This window comes from Rhinolophus hipposideros (assembly GCF_964194185.1).
Source record: "Rhinolophus hipposideros genome assembly, chromosome: 13".
Taxonomy (NCBI): Eukaryota; Metazoa; Chordata; class Mammalia; order Chiroptera; family Rhinolophidae; genus Rhinolophus; species Rhinolophus hipposideros.
This window is the reverse complement of record NC_138059.1, coordinates 18,618,629-18,634,983: the sequence shown is the minus strand read 5'-3', so window position 1 is coordinate 18,634,983 and position 16,355 is coordinate 18,618,629. Positions and strand designations below refer to the sequence as shown.

The following is a 16,355-nucleotide window of genomic DNA, read 5'->3' as shown; positions in this document are numbered from 1 at the left end:
AGTAAAGGGATTGTATGTGGGATGACCAGCATAACAGTTAAAATGGTTCCTTAACCCATGTTAGAAAAATTGCTTTTTAATGTTAAAAATCATTCCATTACTCTCTGATTTAACTGATTATTTCTGACTTACTCAATATGATTATTTTCCAGAAACAAACTGTTTCATTTTAAAGCAGTAACTATTCACAGCCATTTATAAAGGGTTTTCACCTGAAAGAAACATTAATGAAACAAAAACAACCAAATTAAAAACAAGCCTGCCCTCTGGCTAAAATACAGAGGAAAACACAGACACATAAAAGGCACCTTGCAACTCAACATGAAATGGGTTCAAATGCAGACCCTGGACAAAACCAGCCCATTTCCAGGGCCTGACACACCTCCATGTGCTTTCCAAAGTCACTTCTGGAGCTGACTTGAAAGAGTTTGGAGATGTCTTGGATCCAACATCATTCTGCATGGACTTCACAGCAATTCTTTAAAACAGAAAAGGAAATGACACTGGCATCCAGGGTTGTAAATCGTAAATTTCAATGATGGCAGACGGAGTTGTATTAACTCTTTACATTATACAATATAACTGTTATCAGTGAAAGATTAAAAAAGAGAAAGAAAGAAAGAAAGAGAGAGAGAGAGAGAGAGAGAGAGAGAGAGAGAGAGAGAGAAATTTAAGTAAAATACCTCAGCTGTCTAAAGAAGAGAGAATTTTAAACGATTAAAATTCTAACTATCACCAATAAAGAAATGTTAACTGCATCCATCTGATATAGCAGGATCATGGATAAAAATAGAATGTTAAAGAAATTCTAAAAGAAAAATAAAGGCATTAAAGTTATATTTTAAAATACTTCATTTTCACTACCTTAAGCTGAAATGTATCATTCAAGAGATAGGATTAATAAGAAAAGCATTTAAAATAAATGAGATTCTTTCATTGTTCTTTTGTTAATTTGTTTTTATAAATGCTGAGGAGTTTATATACAATGCCACACATAATTTCTCAACCATGTTTTAATAACTAATTGCACATTTCAGGCCTAATCTCACAGATGCTGTCGACAATTTTCAACCTGCCAAGGGGCTTATGGCTGTTATGAACGAAGAAAAGTCCAGTTTCTTGGGAGACGAAAAATCCATAATTCAAATGGACCATCTAAAAAACAAATCGGTCTCAAAATAGATAAATGTGGGAGGTATTTTAAGCTAAAGGGAGAATAATAATGCAAACTAACTTCTTATCTTTGACTATTTTATAACCAATTTTTCAGTACCAACTGGATTTTACATAAGTGAATCCAAAGAAGCTTCTATCGCTTAAGTGTTTGAAAGAAACATTAAGCCTAGATTTTCTGCAGTAACTTTTTAACCTTCCTTGATAATGTTTAAACTAAACATTTGATTCCCCACTCTTCGTAAGGTATTGCTGGAGAAATAATGTGAACATACCAACTGATATATATATGATCATCAATTCCCCACTGCATACTAACAAATGGTATTTTAATTCTATTCTCATACCTATCTCTAAAAGGAAAAACAAAGATTAACGTATCTCAAATATTAGACAGATTTTCCTAACAAACATCAAAACTGTCTAGTGTTTTATGTATAAATGAGGATGGTGACCAGACAAGGGTACAAGTTCAGTCCTTTTATCTAAGTAGCTGTGTGATCATGAGAAACTGACTTACTCTTCAGTTGTCTCCTTTATAAAATAAGATATTCTGCTAGAATGAAGAGTAGCTCATGTCCCTTCTATTGCTTAAGATAAAGTATGGTTCTATGATCACTCTGAATAATACCCAAATTAAAGAAAGACTAAGAAAGAAAACTAAACTCAACCAGCATATTTTAGACTGACCATTCAAGTCAAGTTCAGCCATTGAGAAAAGTGTTTGACTGGCTAGGGTCTATTTGTCAACAACAACAACAAAAACAGTTAAAAGACTCTCAAGTCTACATCTACATTTCTTCATGTATGTGGGAAGCAGAACACTATACATTCACGCACATACGACAAAATATGTGCCCATCAACAAAGCAGATCGGGCCAGGCTTTAGAGCACAAGCATAAAACTAAGAAAATTCTCTCACAGATTACACAGTTCACTCTCCATCTGACCTTAGATGATTCAATTTTTATTCTTCTGTTGCATACATGGTTTTATTGCTATAACCATAATGAAATAAAGGGCACATACTATAGGGCTCAGAAAGTTTTCTCATATTTTTATATAACCATCTTTTGTCAAAATAAAGTTAACCAATTATTTCTACAATGGTGTTTACACAAATAAACCCCAGGTTCTCCTACATTAGAAAAAGAAGAAACGACTTGTGGGATTCTTTCTTTAATTCGTTATCTGTACGTAGAGGCTTAGGATAAAATCTAGAAACATTGCCGTGGCTCTTCCATTAGATTCCAAATAGGTAAATTTAAAAAAAATATATCCTTTTGAAATAACACATTAAATATGATTTGAAATCATCACATTAGCTTAATTGTACAACACAGTTTTGATTACCCTGGACCAAAGTTTTGGCAAAATGTTCGCCTGACATCACCAGAACCAAACACGGACATGGTTGGTTGAAATGTCCACATTTCTACCAGTGGAGACAACAAAACACTGTTAAATACACACCACCAGCAGTGGAAATAATGTGCTCTCTCAGAGTTAATTCCACTTTCAGTGAATAGCGTGGGTGATGTGTTAGGGATACTTAGTTTGCAGTTTGGTATCTATTTCTTTAGGGCCTGATGCATTTATTCCAAACGAAAATATTTTTAAATAGTCTTTAAGATGAATGTGCAGGGCTATTGATTCTAATAGCAGCCTTATTTGTTTTACACATAGCTATAATTTAAGGATGCCAATCATTTTAAGTAAAGCAATTTGCAGAAAATAAAATAAAATGCAGATGAAACCAGAGAAAATTTTCTTTATGCTAAAATATTTTTACACTAAAATATGTCAGGTTAAAGTCTCCACTACATATACAGATTTAATTTTAACCTTGTGCGTTGTCAGTATTTTGTATTTTCTTATTACTTTTGGAAAATTCCACAGGACTACCTCAAGCTGATTTCAAAGATGATTAAAATATTTTTCTTTTTCTGTCAATCAAATTTTTAGAGACAAATTGCCCAAGTCACAAATGAGAAACAACTGAATGTCATGTTATTTTACACCATTCATAAGTTTTGCAATTAACCTCAAAGAATAGAAAGATGATTTTCAAACACCACTCTTTTTTGAAGTAAAAATAAAACTGTGCAAATAACATAAGAAAGCATTTCTCCGTAATGAATCCTAAAAATGACCAAAACATCTTATCACAGAAAGGTGTGGAAGAGGAGCTGAAATAGCTTATCTCCCAATTTGATATTTCAAGTTTCCGAAGAGATAACACAAAAGAAAAAAATACAAAGTTAATTGCAAAATTAATTTTCATCTTATCAGAAATAGCAAGGGTTCTATAATAAAACGCTAAAAAAATGAAGTATTTCTTGTCCTTTCAGAAAAGCTTAAAAAAACAAAACTTAACATTTCAAAATCAATGGACTTCAAGCAATCCAAGAGAATTTGGAAAACATTTCTCTAAAAACCAATCCAGAACGCAGGATGTCAATTTGGAAATAATGGAAGGATATTTCGTTTTAAAATTCGAAAACTTTTTAAAGACAAAAATTCAAGTTAACATCCCAGTGATTATTAACTCAAGGACTGCTTAGCCAAGAACAACTTTCGGCACTTAAAACATAAAACTGTCAGTTTCCTCTGCTTGGAGACAAAACATACAAAAAGCAAACATTCACTGCTATATTTTCCTAAACGCGAAAGACAGAACTAACTTTTATAAAAGGTGAATGCTCTGAATATTTCTTCCTATTATTATATTTATGCCGTAGCTCCCAAAAACCAGTTGCTAATTCCAAACCCTTAATGGATGGCTACTATTCTAGTGTACATCACTCCCTAAATCTTGATGGAAATACAATGATTTATTGAATGTCATGGAATCAATGTACAAATATGTTAAGCTGCCTATGCTTGATGTTATTGCATATAAGCTACCATAAACAGGTAGAATTCTTTACTAAAGCCCTCAAAGGGATGATAACATGATAGCTAGCATTCTATTTTTTGCAAATCTAAAGTATACTAACTGGGAGAATAATGTAAGTACTGTCTTCCCCGCATCAAGATACATTCCCTTCAAGCATTATCTGTGATCAACTGGTCAAATATATATTTATAATTTGGACTACAGAGTTTGGTGGAAGCAATGAGTAACTAAAACTATCTTAAATCTTTTTGCCAGAAATATGTCACAGTCGGTGCTTACAATTGTTTCAAAATTATACCACAACTTTTTAAAATTTCATTCACTGCATTTCCTCATACAAATGGAATGGCAAAGGCATGCTCAACAGCAAACAATAAAACCGAATTATTATTTTACGATATATAAGCCTTTTCCTCTTCTTATACCACCCCCATAAAAATATAAATATTATAAAGAAATGTAGATAAAAATCCTACAGCTGTCACATTTTTCCACTAAAAGGAGAAATTCTTATTTCTCCATAAACTGAAATACTAGATCCCAAAAAAGAAAAAACAAAACAAAAAAAACAAAAACAAAAAACAGAAAAAAATGGTAATAAAGCATGGCAGAATAATCCAGAGGAAGCATGCTTGGTCTCAGCATAATTTTCCTTAGCATCCTGCAATGAACGACATCACGCTGCCCGTGATCTCTGCTTACTCTGAAAACCATCCAGAGGATTTTCAAAAAGGAAAAATTCTAGTTGTGCTTTCTAATGCCAAATTAACTTACAGGACTTCTACTCCTGAAGAAAAACAGCACAGTAGCATAGTTGAAGCCAGAGAATGCTTTTTGTCACGCAAAGCCGGAACTGATCAGTGTGACTCCAATGGGGTTTATCTAAAATTCTCAAGTACCGCAGGCAAAGAGGTCAAAAGTTTTCTATGTCAAAAATATATAAATAAATAAAGCTATATATATATATATATATATATATATATATATATATATATATATAGCAACAGTTCCTTACATTTTAATGGACTAAACAATATCAAAGTCCCCCTTTCTTCAGCTGTCTCTCTTTTTAAATAGGAACCGAAAATGGGAAAAACAAAAAGAGGAAAACCTGTTTATACTCATATCTAACCTATTTTCCATTTCTAATCGTCATTGGTCTTATTTTTTAAATTTTTATTGTTACCTACGATACATGGAATTATTCAGGTAGTGAGATGAGCATGCATTCATAATTAAAAGTTAACAATGATGCGCTGAACTATTCTGGGAGTATAAAGTACATGACAGGTGTGTACATAAGTGTAACACTAAAGAGTTAAATATCTGACAACGTGAACATGCAAGATCTTGTACATATATTTACACAGAAAATGTGTACATTATGATTTTTACTACTGACCTAAAATCTTATGAGCGGCAGCTTTCCTACTTAAAACCTGTCAGAGTACAAAGAAAAAGTAAAAAATAATTAGGGCATTCTTTCAAGGACATAAATTGGCTTAAGAACAGGACATTTAAAAGTAGAATAACCAGTGATGGGATGGAATAAAATAAACTGTTTACTGTAATTGAGATTGAGATGACAATGACTTTCGTATAGTAATTTACCACATCTTACATCCAATGAATGTAATGCAAATTTGTTCCAAATGTAAAGGAGAAATATCTCTTACTATTTGCTTATAAATTAAGGAAATCAATGTTCTATGTTATTCATGACTAGGGAGAATAATTGCTTACACTGGCCACTTCTACCTAAGTTATTTTCTAAAACTTACCTAAGTTTGCATAACTGAGGGGCAAAATTTGCAATGATCTTTAAGAAGAATAACTTCCAATAATAACCTAAAGACAGTATTAAATATATCCATTTGTTTTTTAATTTATAATTGAAATTGATTAACATAAAAATTCAGGATCCAAATACAGGAAACACATTATTTTAAAAGATCTCAAAGATATATCTAGAAATAATTGATAAAGAATTATCAATCACTCAACAATTAGGCTAATAATTGAGAAAATGTAACAACATGGGCCTTGATTAAAATCAATATATACATATGACCAATCTTAACTTCCATCAGTTGAATGGTACCATTGAAAATTAAAGTGAGCTACAGAATCTCTTTCAAAAATGTTTAATGGTATCAAAAAGTAAAGCAGAAACAAATGCCAAGTCTCTTTTAGAAGCCTTTATATGTTCGGAACTACTTAATAGTATTGAGAAAAAAACAGGCTGATGTATTTATTTCTACATCTTTCAAGAGCTAAAGATTATGTGTGGATAATGACATCACAGAGAAGTCACATGTAGAAGTTAGTTTTTAATTTATTTTGCCAATCCTGCTCTCATTTCAGAACCAAAATTATAATTAAAGTAACCCTCAAATAGGTGTTGGGATGTGTTAAGTAATTAATATGTATATATTTGAAAAGACTGAAGTCATTTCAAAAAAATATGTAATATGTTAAAATTCCATTCAGTCCCTGTAATGCAGAAACATTCTATATGAGTGATGCTATAGATATGTGCACGTACATATACGCACTGTTAATATGAAGTCACAATTTCATATGCAGCACTTGTGTAGAGCTCAGAGAAAAATAAAGCTAAAACTAGATTAGTAATGCTTGATCCCTATGCACATCAAGTGTATCGGGTAATAGAAATTTAGATTCCACAAACTAACTTCTGCCGTATGTATTTACACTATAGATGTATCTGATCTCAGATGTAATACATGTTTCTATAAGGAGAAATTGAAATAGTGATTCACAAGAATTCACTGAAAGCCATATTGTAGAATCTAATTAAGAAGCACATGTTCTATTATAAATGTTTGTTGATGTGTATGTTTCATAAATTCTATCCAGATTCTACAAGAAAGCTCTGAGGCAAAATCTTTTCTATCTCTTTTTTCTACAGCTAAAATATATTTAACGTCTAAATAACAATTGTGATGTGTGTATCAGCCTACACTGGGTTCATTCTTGGTTGTTATAATACTCAATTTAATAATATAGTATTAATGCATTTTTAAGGCTTGGGACACATACATTAGATAATATGAATATGTTTATTATTCTTTATAATACTATACTACTCACTACCATCAGTACAAAGGAATTAACAGATAAAGCAATTATAAATGCAAATAATAAAAGAACCATGCTCCCTTCAAATAAAAGAAAAAAATAAACTATCGACAATTGTATATTTCCTTCTAACACTATCTACTATAGAAGGCTTAAAGAGCTGACAATGAGTCATTTGTTTATTCAAGTGTTAAATAAATTGAATATTTAAGTTAATTTCTGACTTACTTAAAAGTATTTGGAACACTTTCCAGAACCTATTTTGACTGTGTCAATTACCTAGATACCAAAGTTTTTGTATTGTGTTGCTTGATGAAGTAGGACATACAGCAACCCTCAAAACCAGTATTACAAGCCTGGCAAACAGCATCACATTTGGGTGACGCACAGAATCCATCACCCTAGGGAAAAACGCTATGGTCATAGTACGGAGTTTACATGTCCCACATTATTTCTACATAACGTTTTGAAATGATAGAATTGTAAAGTATAAAGTGCTGTCCCATAAAGTGCTATTCAGAAACAGCACCGTCACTTAACTGCTCTTCTCAACAGAAATGGGACTTGGAAAAAAAATTATCTTCAAAAGCATTTCTTAAAATACACTGAAAGGTGGCAGTTTGATTTTGAGTGTTGTTGTTTTTTTTGTCATTTCTTAAATTTCTTAGTAAATTCAGAATAGATATTAGCATTCTGATAATGATAGCTTCATTATGTTTAAACACCATACTCATTTTAAACCCCGAGACTTTATAAAGTAGCTCCCGTAGCTCCTTAAAAGATTCACGTTTAAAGCGTAAAGTTAATGGTTTAGCATATTAGAGTCCACCACAAACGCGCACCTACGTACTATCAGTCCTCATACAATACATACATAAAACACACCTCCAACAGCATGCATAGAGAGCAAACATAATTCAAACATAGGATAGCTATCCTGGATACTTCAAGCATTTGCAATCATGTACACTGCTAGATTTCCTCTTATATTATAGGTATCCAACTACTAACTACTCCAAAATTACACATATCAAAATATGTTACCTTTGTTCAAACAATACAGCAGTTCATTATATAACATAAAGTGTCATCCTTAATCGCTCAGGAACCAAGATAGTGGTGGGTTCTTGGAGCAGGAGTGGTGCAGAATAGTTTGAGGCAAAACTGAAACATATTGTTTAAGTAAACCTTAAGGGGAGGGGATCATATGCGCAATTGATGGATTTTTTTTTTTGTATCATCTTCCACAAAGCCTCTCCAACCCCTCCCCACCAGTGAAGAGTAAATAAACTGCTGATATTAAAGGATTGCAGCTCTAAACATCTCCCTCTGCTATTTTTTTTCTTCTTGCTAAACTTTATTACTGTTCCCTCAGTTTAGAATAAACCAACATTCACTAAATGAAAATGTATTAACAGAGAAACCCGTAACTTGAAAATCATGCTTGAAAACTTTGTAAAAACACATCAAGACTTACTCAAAGACACTCGCTATGGTGATGCGAACAACTTATAGCTTACGTTTCTCAAGTTTTTCTGACAAATCCTTAAGGAAAGAAGTAATTAGGAAAGAAAGAATGCCTCTGATTTGAAGTCAAGTCTATAGCTGTCACTAGAAAAACTGAGAAATGCGTAAGGTAAATCAAAACTGTCAACTTTCTATGCAGAGAACACTTCAACTTCTCTAAATATGCAAAATGCTTTTCATATAATTATAAATGCCTTAAAAGACATTTTAAGGTATCTGTGTGATATCTATTTCTCAATACATATTATTTCTAAAATGTACTGTTTAAAAACAAAAACAAACAAAAAAACCCTCTCAGAAGAAAATTGGGATTAAAAGCAAATAAAGTCCCAGAAAAGTCACCAAAAGATTTAAACCATGTTCACATCAGATATTGCTCAGTTCTAACCCACCAAATGGACAGAGGGCCCCATTTCTGGGTAGAGTGTCTTTCCCCAAGGAAGGAAAAACTGGCACAAATCTTTTTGCCCTCCTGAAAGATTTCCCTACTTGCCAGCTTCTGAAGTTGCCCTGATGTCAATCAATATTACCAAAATGTCTCTTAACTGGAAAGGGTTCTGTTTGCCTGTGTAAGATCAGGAAGAGAGAAAGTGACTATTCAAAAAAAACAAAAAACAAACAAACAAAAAAAACACACAAAAAAAACCAGGACGGAAACTAAAATCACTGTGTAATAAATAGGGTTAAAAAAATCATCTAAAATTGCGAGAAAAAAAAGAACCGCCAGTAGAGACAAACTGACCCTTAAAATTAACGCTTTCCATCTAAAAATATATTTCTGGAAAGTTTCATCTATTTTCCTTCCTCTGCACATAAAAATGATTAATGTTACAATTAAACTTCCACATTTCAGGCTCTTGCTAACAGGTGTAGCATTCTTTATATAAACATATTCACTGACCTGTCGCCATTGATAATCTTAATTAATTCATTTCAATTGAAACAAAAACAAATGTTCTTTTCCAAATAAGAAAGAAATAACGCAACACAAATACCCACCCTCCCCAAAAACCCCAAAACTGTTTAAGTTACGGTAACCTGAAATGCACCAGCCATCACAGAGAGCAATTGGAGAAATCCAGCAGTGTTCAGCAGGAAAGATTTTTAATAACAGATTGAAAAACAAGAATAAAAATAACTACATCAACAGAGCCTTTCTTCCTCAGGCCACAAGCCCGTTCTTACTTGAACTTTTTTTTTTTTTTTTAAATGGCATTTTGGCCACTAAAACCAATCCAGAACATTATTAAAAGTTAAAAGCTACCAATTACTTCTGTCTGTTCTTTTAAAGCAAAGTTTGGCATTACGTCAGTTGGTTTAAAGAAAACAAGAAAGAGAGAGAGAAAGAGTAGGAGAGAAAGTTTCCTGCTTGTATAAACTAAACCACCAGGGAAGGTGTCTAGCCACTTGTAAAGTATTTACTGTAGGTTTTTAAAGAGCTAGAAAATTTTTAAAAATTAAAAGTTTTCTTTCTTATTTTTAATGAGACATACTTAGGAACAGAAAGTGCAGCCTTAATGTCTTCTTTGACATGTTTGGATGTCATTTATATTTCAATCGTAGCTCTGAATCAGAAAATGATTTGCAATGATGCTTCATATTTGATACACATATAATTTCATCTTTTTTTTTTTTTTTTTTTTTGCTATTTGGATTTGTGCTCTTGGGGGGAAAAAAGTGTGATGACAAAAAGTAGACATTGCTACTGTAATAGCCATTATAGCTGCAGTGACCAGTCAGGCTTCTTCATCTAACTCTTAACAATTCAAATAATTTTCATCCATGGATCCTTCTGCAAGTTCCGTGCAGAGGTTTCCTTAAGTCTCCAGATCTCTTTCTAACCTAAATCAAGTTAACATTAGTATAACCATCACAAAACCAAACCAAAGACCAACAAACTCAGTTTCCAGGGAACTGAGAACCACGGGGTGATGTGACAACCCTAAAGGTAACCATAATAGCAACATTAAAGACATTATAAGGGCCCTATATAATTAATCAAATATCCTACACAAATAAACAAATGGTTTAAGACCCACTTATACTCCAGGATAAAGTTTTAAAAGTGGTTATTCCCTTTGCAGCACTGTTTGCTACTGAACAGTAGGATAAAATAACACTTGGAATATGTTTAATCCAATAGTTAAAGCTTTTAGGAGATAAATACGTTTGATAATTATAAAAACTCTGCTCGATTTTTTTTCAATGTAAATAATTGCAGTGTGTTAGTCTGCTCCATACATGAGAATTACGAGTACCCTTAGAGAATTAGATTAAATTTCTACTTGGCAAAGACTATAAGAGTTTCTTCACATTTTATCTTAGGGGGAACCCCACAATTCCATAAATCATGACTATTATAGTAACAAAGAATTCACTTCTTTCTTCATGATGATATCAAAATATGAATGTAGTTATCATACAGATAAAGTAAAACCAAGTCTAGATACGCTGTCATTAATTTCCCCAAATTCCAATAAATAAAAAAATAAGGAAGAGAATGAGTAAACAAGTCTCAGAATTAGTTCTCAATGATATTAGTAGTTATAACCAGCAAAAGGGGAAGAGAAAGAAATCTCAGTTACCTGAAAGCTTGGCTCAAGATGAACAACAGAAAGCAAGTCCATAAAACTTGCCTGTTTTTATCAAATTGATTGTCACTTGTGAGCTGCAATATTTGGGACAGAACTGTCTGAGTTTATAGTTTTCTATGCCTGCCAAAAACAGAGGCAAACGACCACACTAGCTGTCCTGCGGAAACTAAATTAAGCAAAGGCAAATACCAAATGGAAAGTTGTCAGTCTGTTGAATGAATGGCTTCATTTTACACACCAGAGAATATCTTAATAAGAATATGTTTTAATGTGCACCAGTCATTTTATTTTAAGTGCATCACTTATTTTAAAAATAATAATTTTCCCTTTAAATCAATGATAAATACCTGCCCATAACTTCCTTAAAGGCTAATTTGTTGCTTCATTATTGTTTGCTATAAAAAGGATACCTAAGTTTTTTTAAAAAAGTAATTTTTACATATGTGTAGTATGGAAAACACTTAAAGGCCTGTTATCAATATTTGTGCTAATTTCCAATTCAAAATAAAGTTCTAGCTCAAAAACAATTTGCTACAAGTTCTTTCCAAACTTTCAATAATATCTATTTACATCATCAACAAAGAAGGGAAGACAGGAGTTTACTAAAACATAACACCATTTGGCATTCTTAATAGAAATATGAAGATCATTAAATGGCAAATTGTGATATTTCTCTCTTCCCCCCCCACACACACATTAAATAATAACAATAATATAATAGAAACATCACTGAAATACTAGGATGTTAAAAGCTGCCTTTTCACAGCTGCATTCATTTCCCTGTTTTGAAGGTTTTCCTGGTGAATGAAGATTTCCTTATGTCTATCAGAGAGACCTACACTATGGAAATCAGAGTAAACGCAGAAGTAATTTGTGACTTAAAAGAAAAGTAAAAATAATACTGAAAATATGGTAGGCGCATGTGGAACTCACTTATGATTAGCATACTAGCATAGATTCTAACCGGTTTTAAGCAAAAATTTTATAAAATCATTTAAAATGTTAATCGTCAAAATGCTGAGCTCTAAAATCAACTCAGACTTCACAGCTAACAGGACACTTCTCCTTACTTTTAATGCTACCTCTAATAGACAAAGGACAACATCTAAATAGCAGCAGAGACTCTTAACAGAGTCTAGAATTCAAAGGAGTGACAAACTTTTTTGTAAGGAACTTGTTATATTCCACCATTTATTTGAAGAGTGTCAGACTTAGTTATTATGTGTGGGAAAGTATTCTACACACATATATGCTAACATACAACAGATATATCAGGAAGCCGCACACATCAGCTCACCAATGGGAAATAATACTTTGCCAACAGAGTATTAATGAAGCTTCGGAATGCCTCACATTTAGAGAAATCAAGTCATAATGTTGGCATTAAACTCTACTTCTCCTTGAGGAGTTTTATTTTCACATTATTAATATCCAGAAACAATCATCAGGCTTTAGCATATTAGTGGCCCAGTATATTTAACTGAAGCTAGAGATGTTTCATCCCAGGATAAAACTCTAAAAGAAAGTTTAAAAAATCTGAGGAGAGACCAGCTCCAAGAACGATACGTTTGACTTAAGATTAACCACGTCCTTAATAAACTTTCACTTAAAGGTAAAAAAAAAAAAAAAAAAATCCTCAAAATGTTGCTGTCATTTCCAGACTGTCCTGTCAGCATCACAACTTACAGGAAATGCTTCATCTTCCCATACAAACCCTGTATTTATTCACAACCCTGGCATACTTGAGGAAAGGAAAAAAAGGCCACACCATTTTAGAACTAGTTGGTTGTTTTACATTAACCGGTGGACTATCTGAGAAAGTGTTCAAAGCAAATGAGCAGCATGTAAGAAACTTTACAACAGTGAGTTCAGAAACTTTCATTCTCATTTTGTCCACGTCAAGAACTGGCTGCGCGCATTACTTCCCTTTGCTGCCCCTTGCATTTTTAACTCTGGCAGCCTTTTCTAAATGATCAACTTTTCCTAAAACCAGCAGGAAAGAAACATGATGCCAGCAAGATCCATAGGTTTTAACTTAAGAGCTGTAGGGCTTTGAAGACTGGCTGGAAGTTTCCTATTTTATTTTTACTTTGAGCAATCAAATGTTTAGCCAACGACCAGGCCTAGAGTTATCACTTCTTTGTAATTTTGTCTCAAGCCCTGTCTGTGTTTTTTCGTTGTTTTAGTACCCCCTCTCAGACCCTTTGCTGTTCACCTGGTGCGTTTACAAAGTTTAATGTATCTACAAAAGTTCAATGAATCGGCCTAACTTCTCTGAGATTTAACTTCTCCGCTAAGCTTTTCACTTCACTTACCTCACTTAAAAGTCTAGCCGTGATTTTCCAAAATAGGATAAGGATGAATATTCTATCATAATTTTGGTTCATCATTAAGATCCATCGCTCTTAATCAAAAACTTTCATAGTTATCAATTCTGAGGCCTAAAAAGATATGAGGAAGTAAAGCAAGACCTAAAATTTAGTAACTCCACGATTCCCTCTGAAACCCACCAGTCCTTCTGGCCCTCTAACTTAAATGGTTTTAGAGTCTTAGGGCCATAAAACACTTACTGACTTCCCAGGGGGAAATGGGGAAACACCACCATCTCACACAGGTACTAAGAAAAAAGCTTTCCCAGCCACAAAAACAGCTTTGCACTTCAAACAACTCCCACCTCTGCCTCACCCTCAAATTATGCATGGGGTCCTGTAATCCTGGAGTTATTTGAGGGGACAGCGGTGTTTGCCTTGGCCTTTCAAAGATGCGTTTCTCTAGAACCCAAACAGGAACTAGACAGACGGCAAAGCGCCGGTCCGCCTGGATGTCCCACCGCTGTCAGGCATTTAATCACCGGCCAGTGTCTGCTGACCCGCGCATGGCGCATCATCCGCACCGCAGAGGAAGTCTGCCCCTTCCTCAGCTCCTACGGAAGCGCCGGGGCTGCAAGGCCCTGCCACATGGCACGGACAGGGCACAGACCCCTCGGCCAAGCTGCCCTGAGCCGCACACAGGCGGGTGCACCAGGGGATGCGACAACCCTCTTTCTCCAGCCCAGCTGGGCCTTTAAGGGAAAAAAGTTTGAAGCCAGGCTTTGCAAACTCTTCAAAGGCAACGCCAGTCCGGTGCTTTTTTCCCCACCTTGGGGACCACACGAAGGCCCCTCTCTGAGACCCTCCCGACCCTCCCAAGTTGGCCCAACTTACTACTCTGCATGCTGGTGCCTAGTCTGCTCCCCGCTTGTCAGGAGCCCCAGAAAACTTGCAGCAGCGGCGGCGGCGGCCCCTCGGGTCCAACCACCACCAGCTCCTCCGCTGCGCCCGGTAGGAGAATTAAAATCAGCCAGAAAGAGACAGCGAGGGGGAGTGGGGCTGCGAGGGGGAGGGGGCACCGGCCTGAAACTTCTTTTTTTGGCAAATGGGGATTTGTTTTTCCTCCTCCCCGGCGGCTGAACTTGACCCTCCTGACTCCAGGGGCTACTGCAGTTTGAAGTCGCTCGTTTCTAAGGCTCAGATGCCTCAGACCCACCAAAAGGAAGAGACGAAGAGGGGAAAAGAGAGCAGAAGAGAAGAAAGAAAGAAATCACACGCGCAAAAAAGAAGAAAGAAAACGCATGTGAAACCCGAGAAGCCTGCGCTTGGCTTTCTGCACACTCTCCCTCTGCTTCTTTTTTTTTTTTTTTTTTTTTTTTCTCTCCAAAGAAAGTCACTTTTAATTCCCAGGGCTCCCCGCTCGCGATCGCCCACATTTTGCGCACACACGCGCGGGCGCAGCACTCGCGGCGCGGCGCCCCAGGCCCGGCCGAGGGGCGCCCGCGCCCCCTTCGGCCCCTGGCCCCGCGGCCCGCCCGGGCCTCCCCTCCTTACCTGTTGATTAATCGTCAAGAACACCCTCGGCAGCCCGAAAGATGGTGGCGCGGCGGCCAGAGCCATGAACCGTCTTCTGTTGTTTGCAGAGTTGATCTTGGATTATTGGGGGGCGGGGGGGGGAGAAAAAGGTCTTTCCTGCCTCCCCCCCTTTTCCTTCCCTCCCCCCCTTTATAAAAAAAAAAAAGAGCAAGAGAAAGAGAAAGGAAATAGAGCAAGGATGTGCCCGGTGCCGGGTGGGAGAGGGGAGGGGGTGTTGTTTTTTGTTTAAAAAAAAAAAAAAATAGGAAGGCGAGAGAGCGATCGAGAGGACGCGGGGACTGGAGAAACGAGCAGCACCAAAAAAAGAGGACGCTTGAGATTGCAGTGAGATCGGGTCTTTATCAGAAATGTTATCGCTTGTCAGGACCTCAGTCTCCGCGCATTACGTCAGTTTCAAGACACCAACACTATTAATATCAAAGGAGCCTTCGCGGAGGAAAGCGCCACCCCAGACCGAGCTCCCTTAAAGAGACAGCGCGCGTCCCCGCGCCGCCGCCGCCGCCGCCGCCGCCGCCCCGCCCGGCTCCCAGCACCCGCCGCCGCCGCCCGCCGGGACCGGCCCCAGCAGCGGCCACCCGGCTGCGCGAGAACTTCGCCCGAGTCCGAGCGCTGCAAATGAGAGCTGCGAGGTGCAGGGACCCGGCTACCTTCCCGCCCCGCCTCTCCCCCCTCCTCCTCCCCCACCCCCATGTGTGAACGTGCGGGCTGGAAACGGAGGAAAAATCCTAAAGCTTTAGGAATAATGTGATAAAGATAAAGACCTACCTTTGGAGGGGGTGGGGGGGGCAGATGGGCGCCAGTGCGTGGCCGCCAAATCGATGGTCCCAAAACACTCGGAGATGCTCTCATGAACAATCAAAAGAACTCTAGAAGTGCTTTTACCTTTTCGGATGTTACTTTCCCTTCTCCCTCCCAATTAAACGACGCAAGATGTGTGCGTGTGTGTGTGTGTGTGTGTGTGTGTGTCCCCTCCCCCGCCTTTTTTCTAGGACAGAGAAGACTTAAGACACCTAGTCGGTGGTCTGTGTTTCCCATGCATCTGAGGGCAAGAGGGCTTGAGGAGAACTTGAACTCTATCCTGAGTTGGAGAAGTGCGGACTGAGGTTGCTATGGTTTTCTGGGCTAGGGAGAAGCTAGCAAGCTCTGTGAGTGCT

General features: G+C 36.5%; 1 protein-coding gene across 4 annotated transcripts in view; it reads right to left on the bottom strand.

The window, feature by feature from the left end:
* TRPS1 (transcriptional repressor GATA binding 1) overlaps positions 1-16,098 on the bottom strand; it is a 240,607-nt gene extending 224,509 nt beyond the window's left edge. The window contains exon 1 of one of the 4 annotated variants that reach the window (XM_081070309.1): positions 15,967-16,098. Coding sequence is in view for 2 of the 4 variants with exons in the window: in XM_081070306.1 (XP_080926432.1) it covers positions 8,220-8,256 (37 nt within the window). In the remaining 2 variants the exon portion in view is untranslated. Of the gene's footprint in view, positions 1-8,219; positions 8,314-14,499; positions 14,609-15,159; positions 15,586-15,966 lie in introns of those variants that run through there. The other 3 variants (XM_081070308.1, XM_081070307.1, XM_081070306.1) reach the window with 3 other exon arrangements.
* Positions 16,099-16,355: the final 257 nt, after the last annotated feature.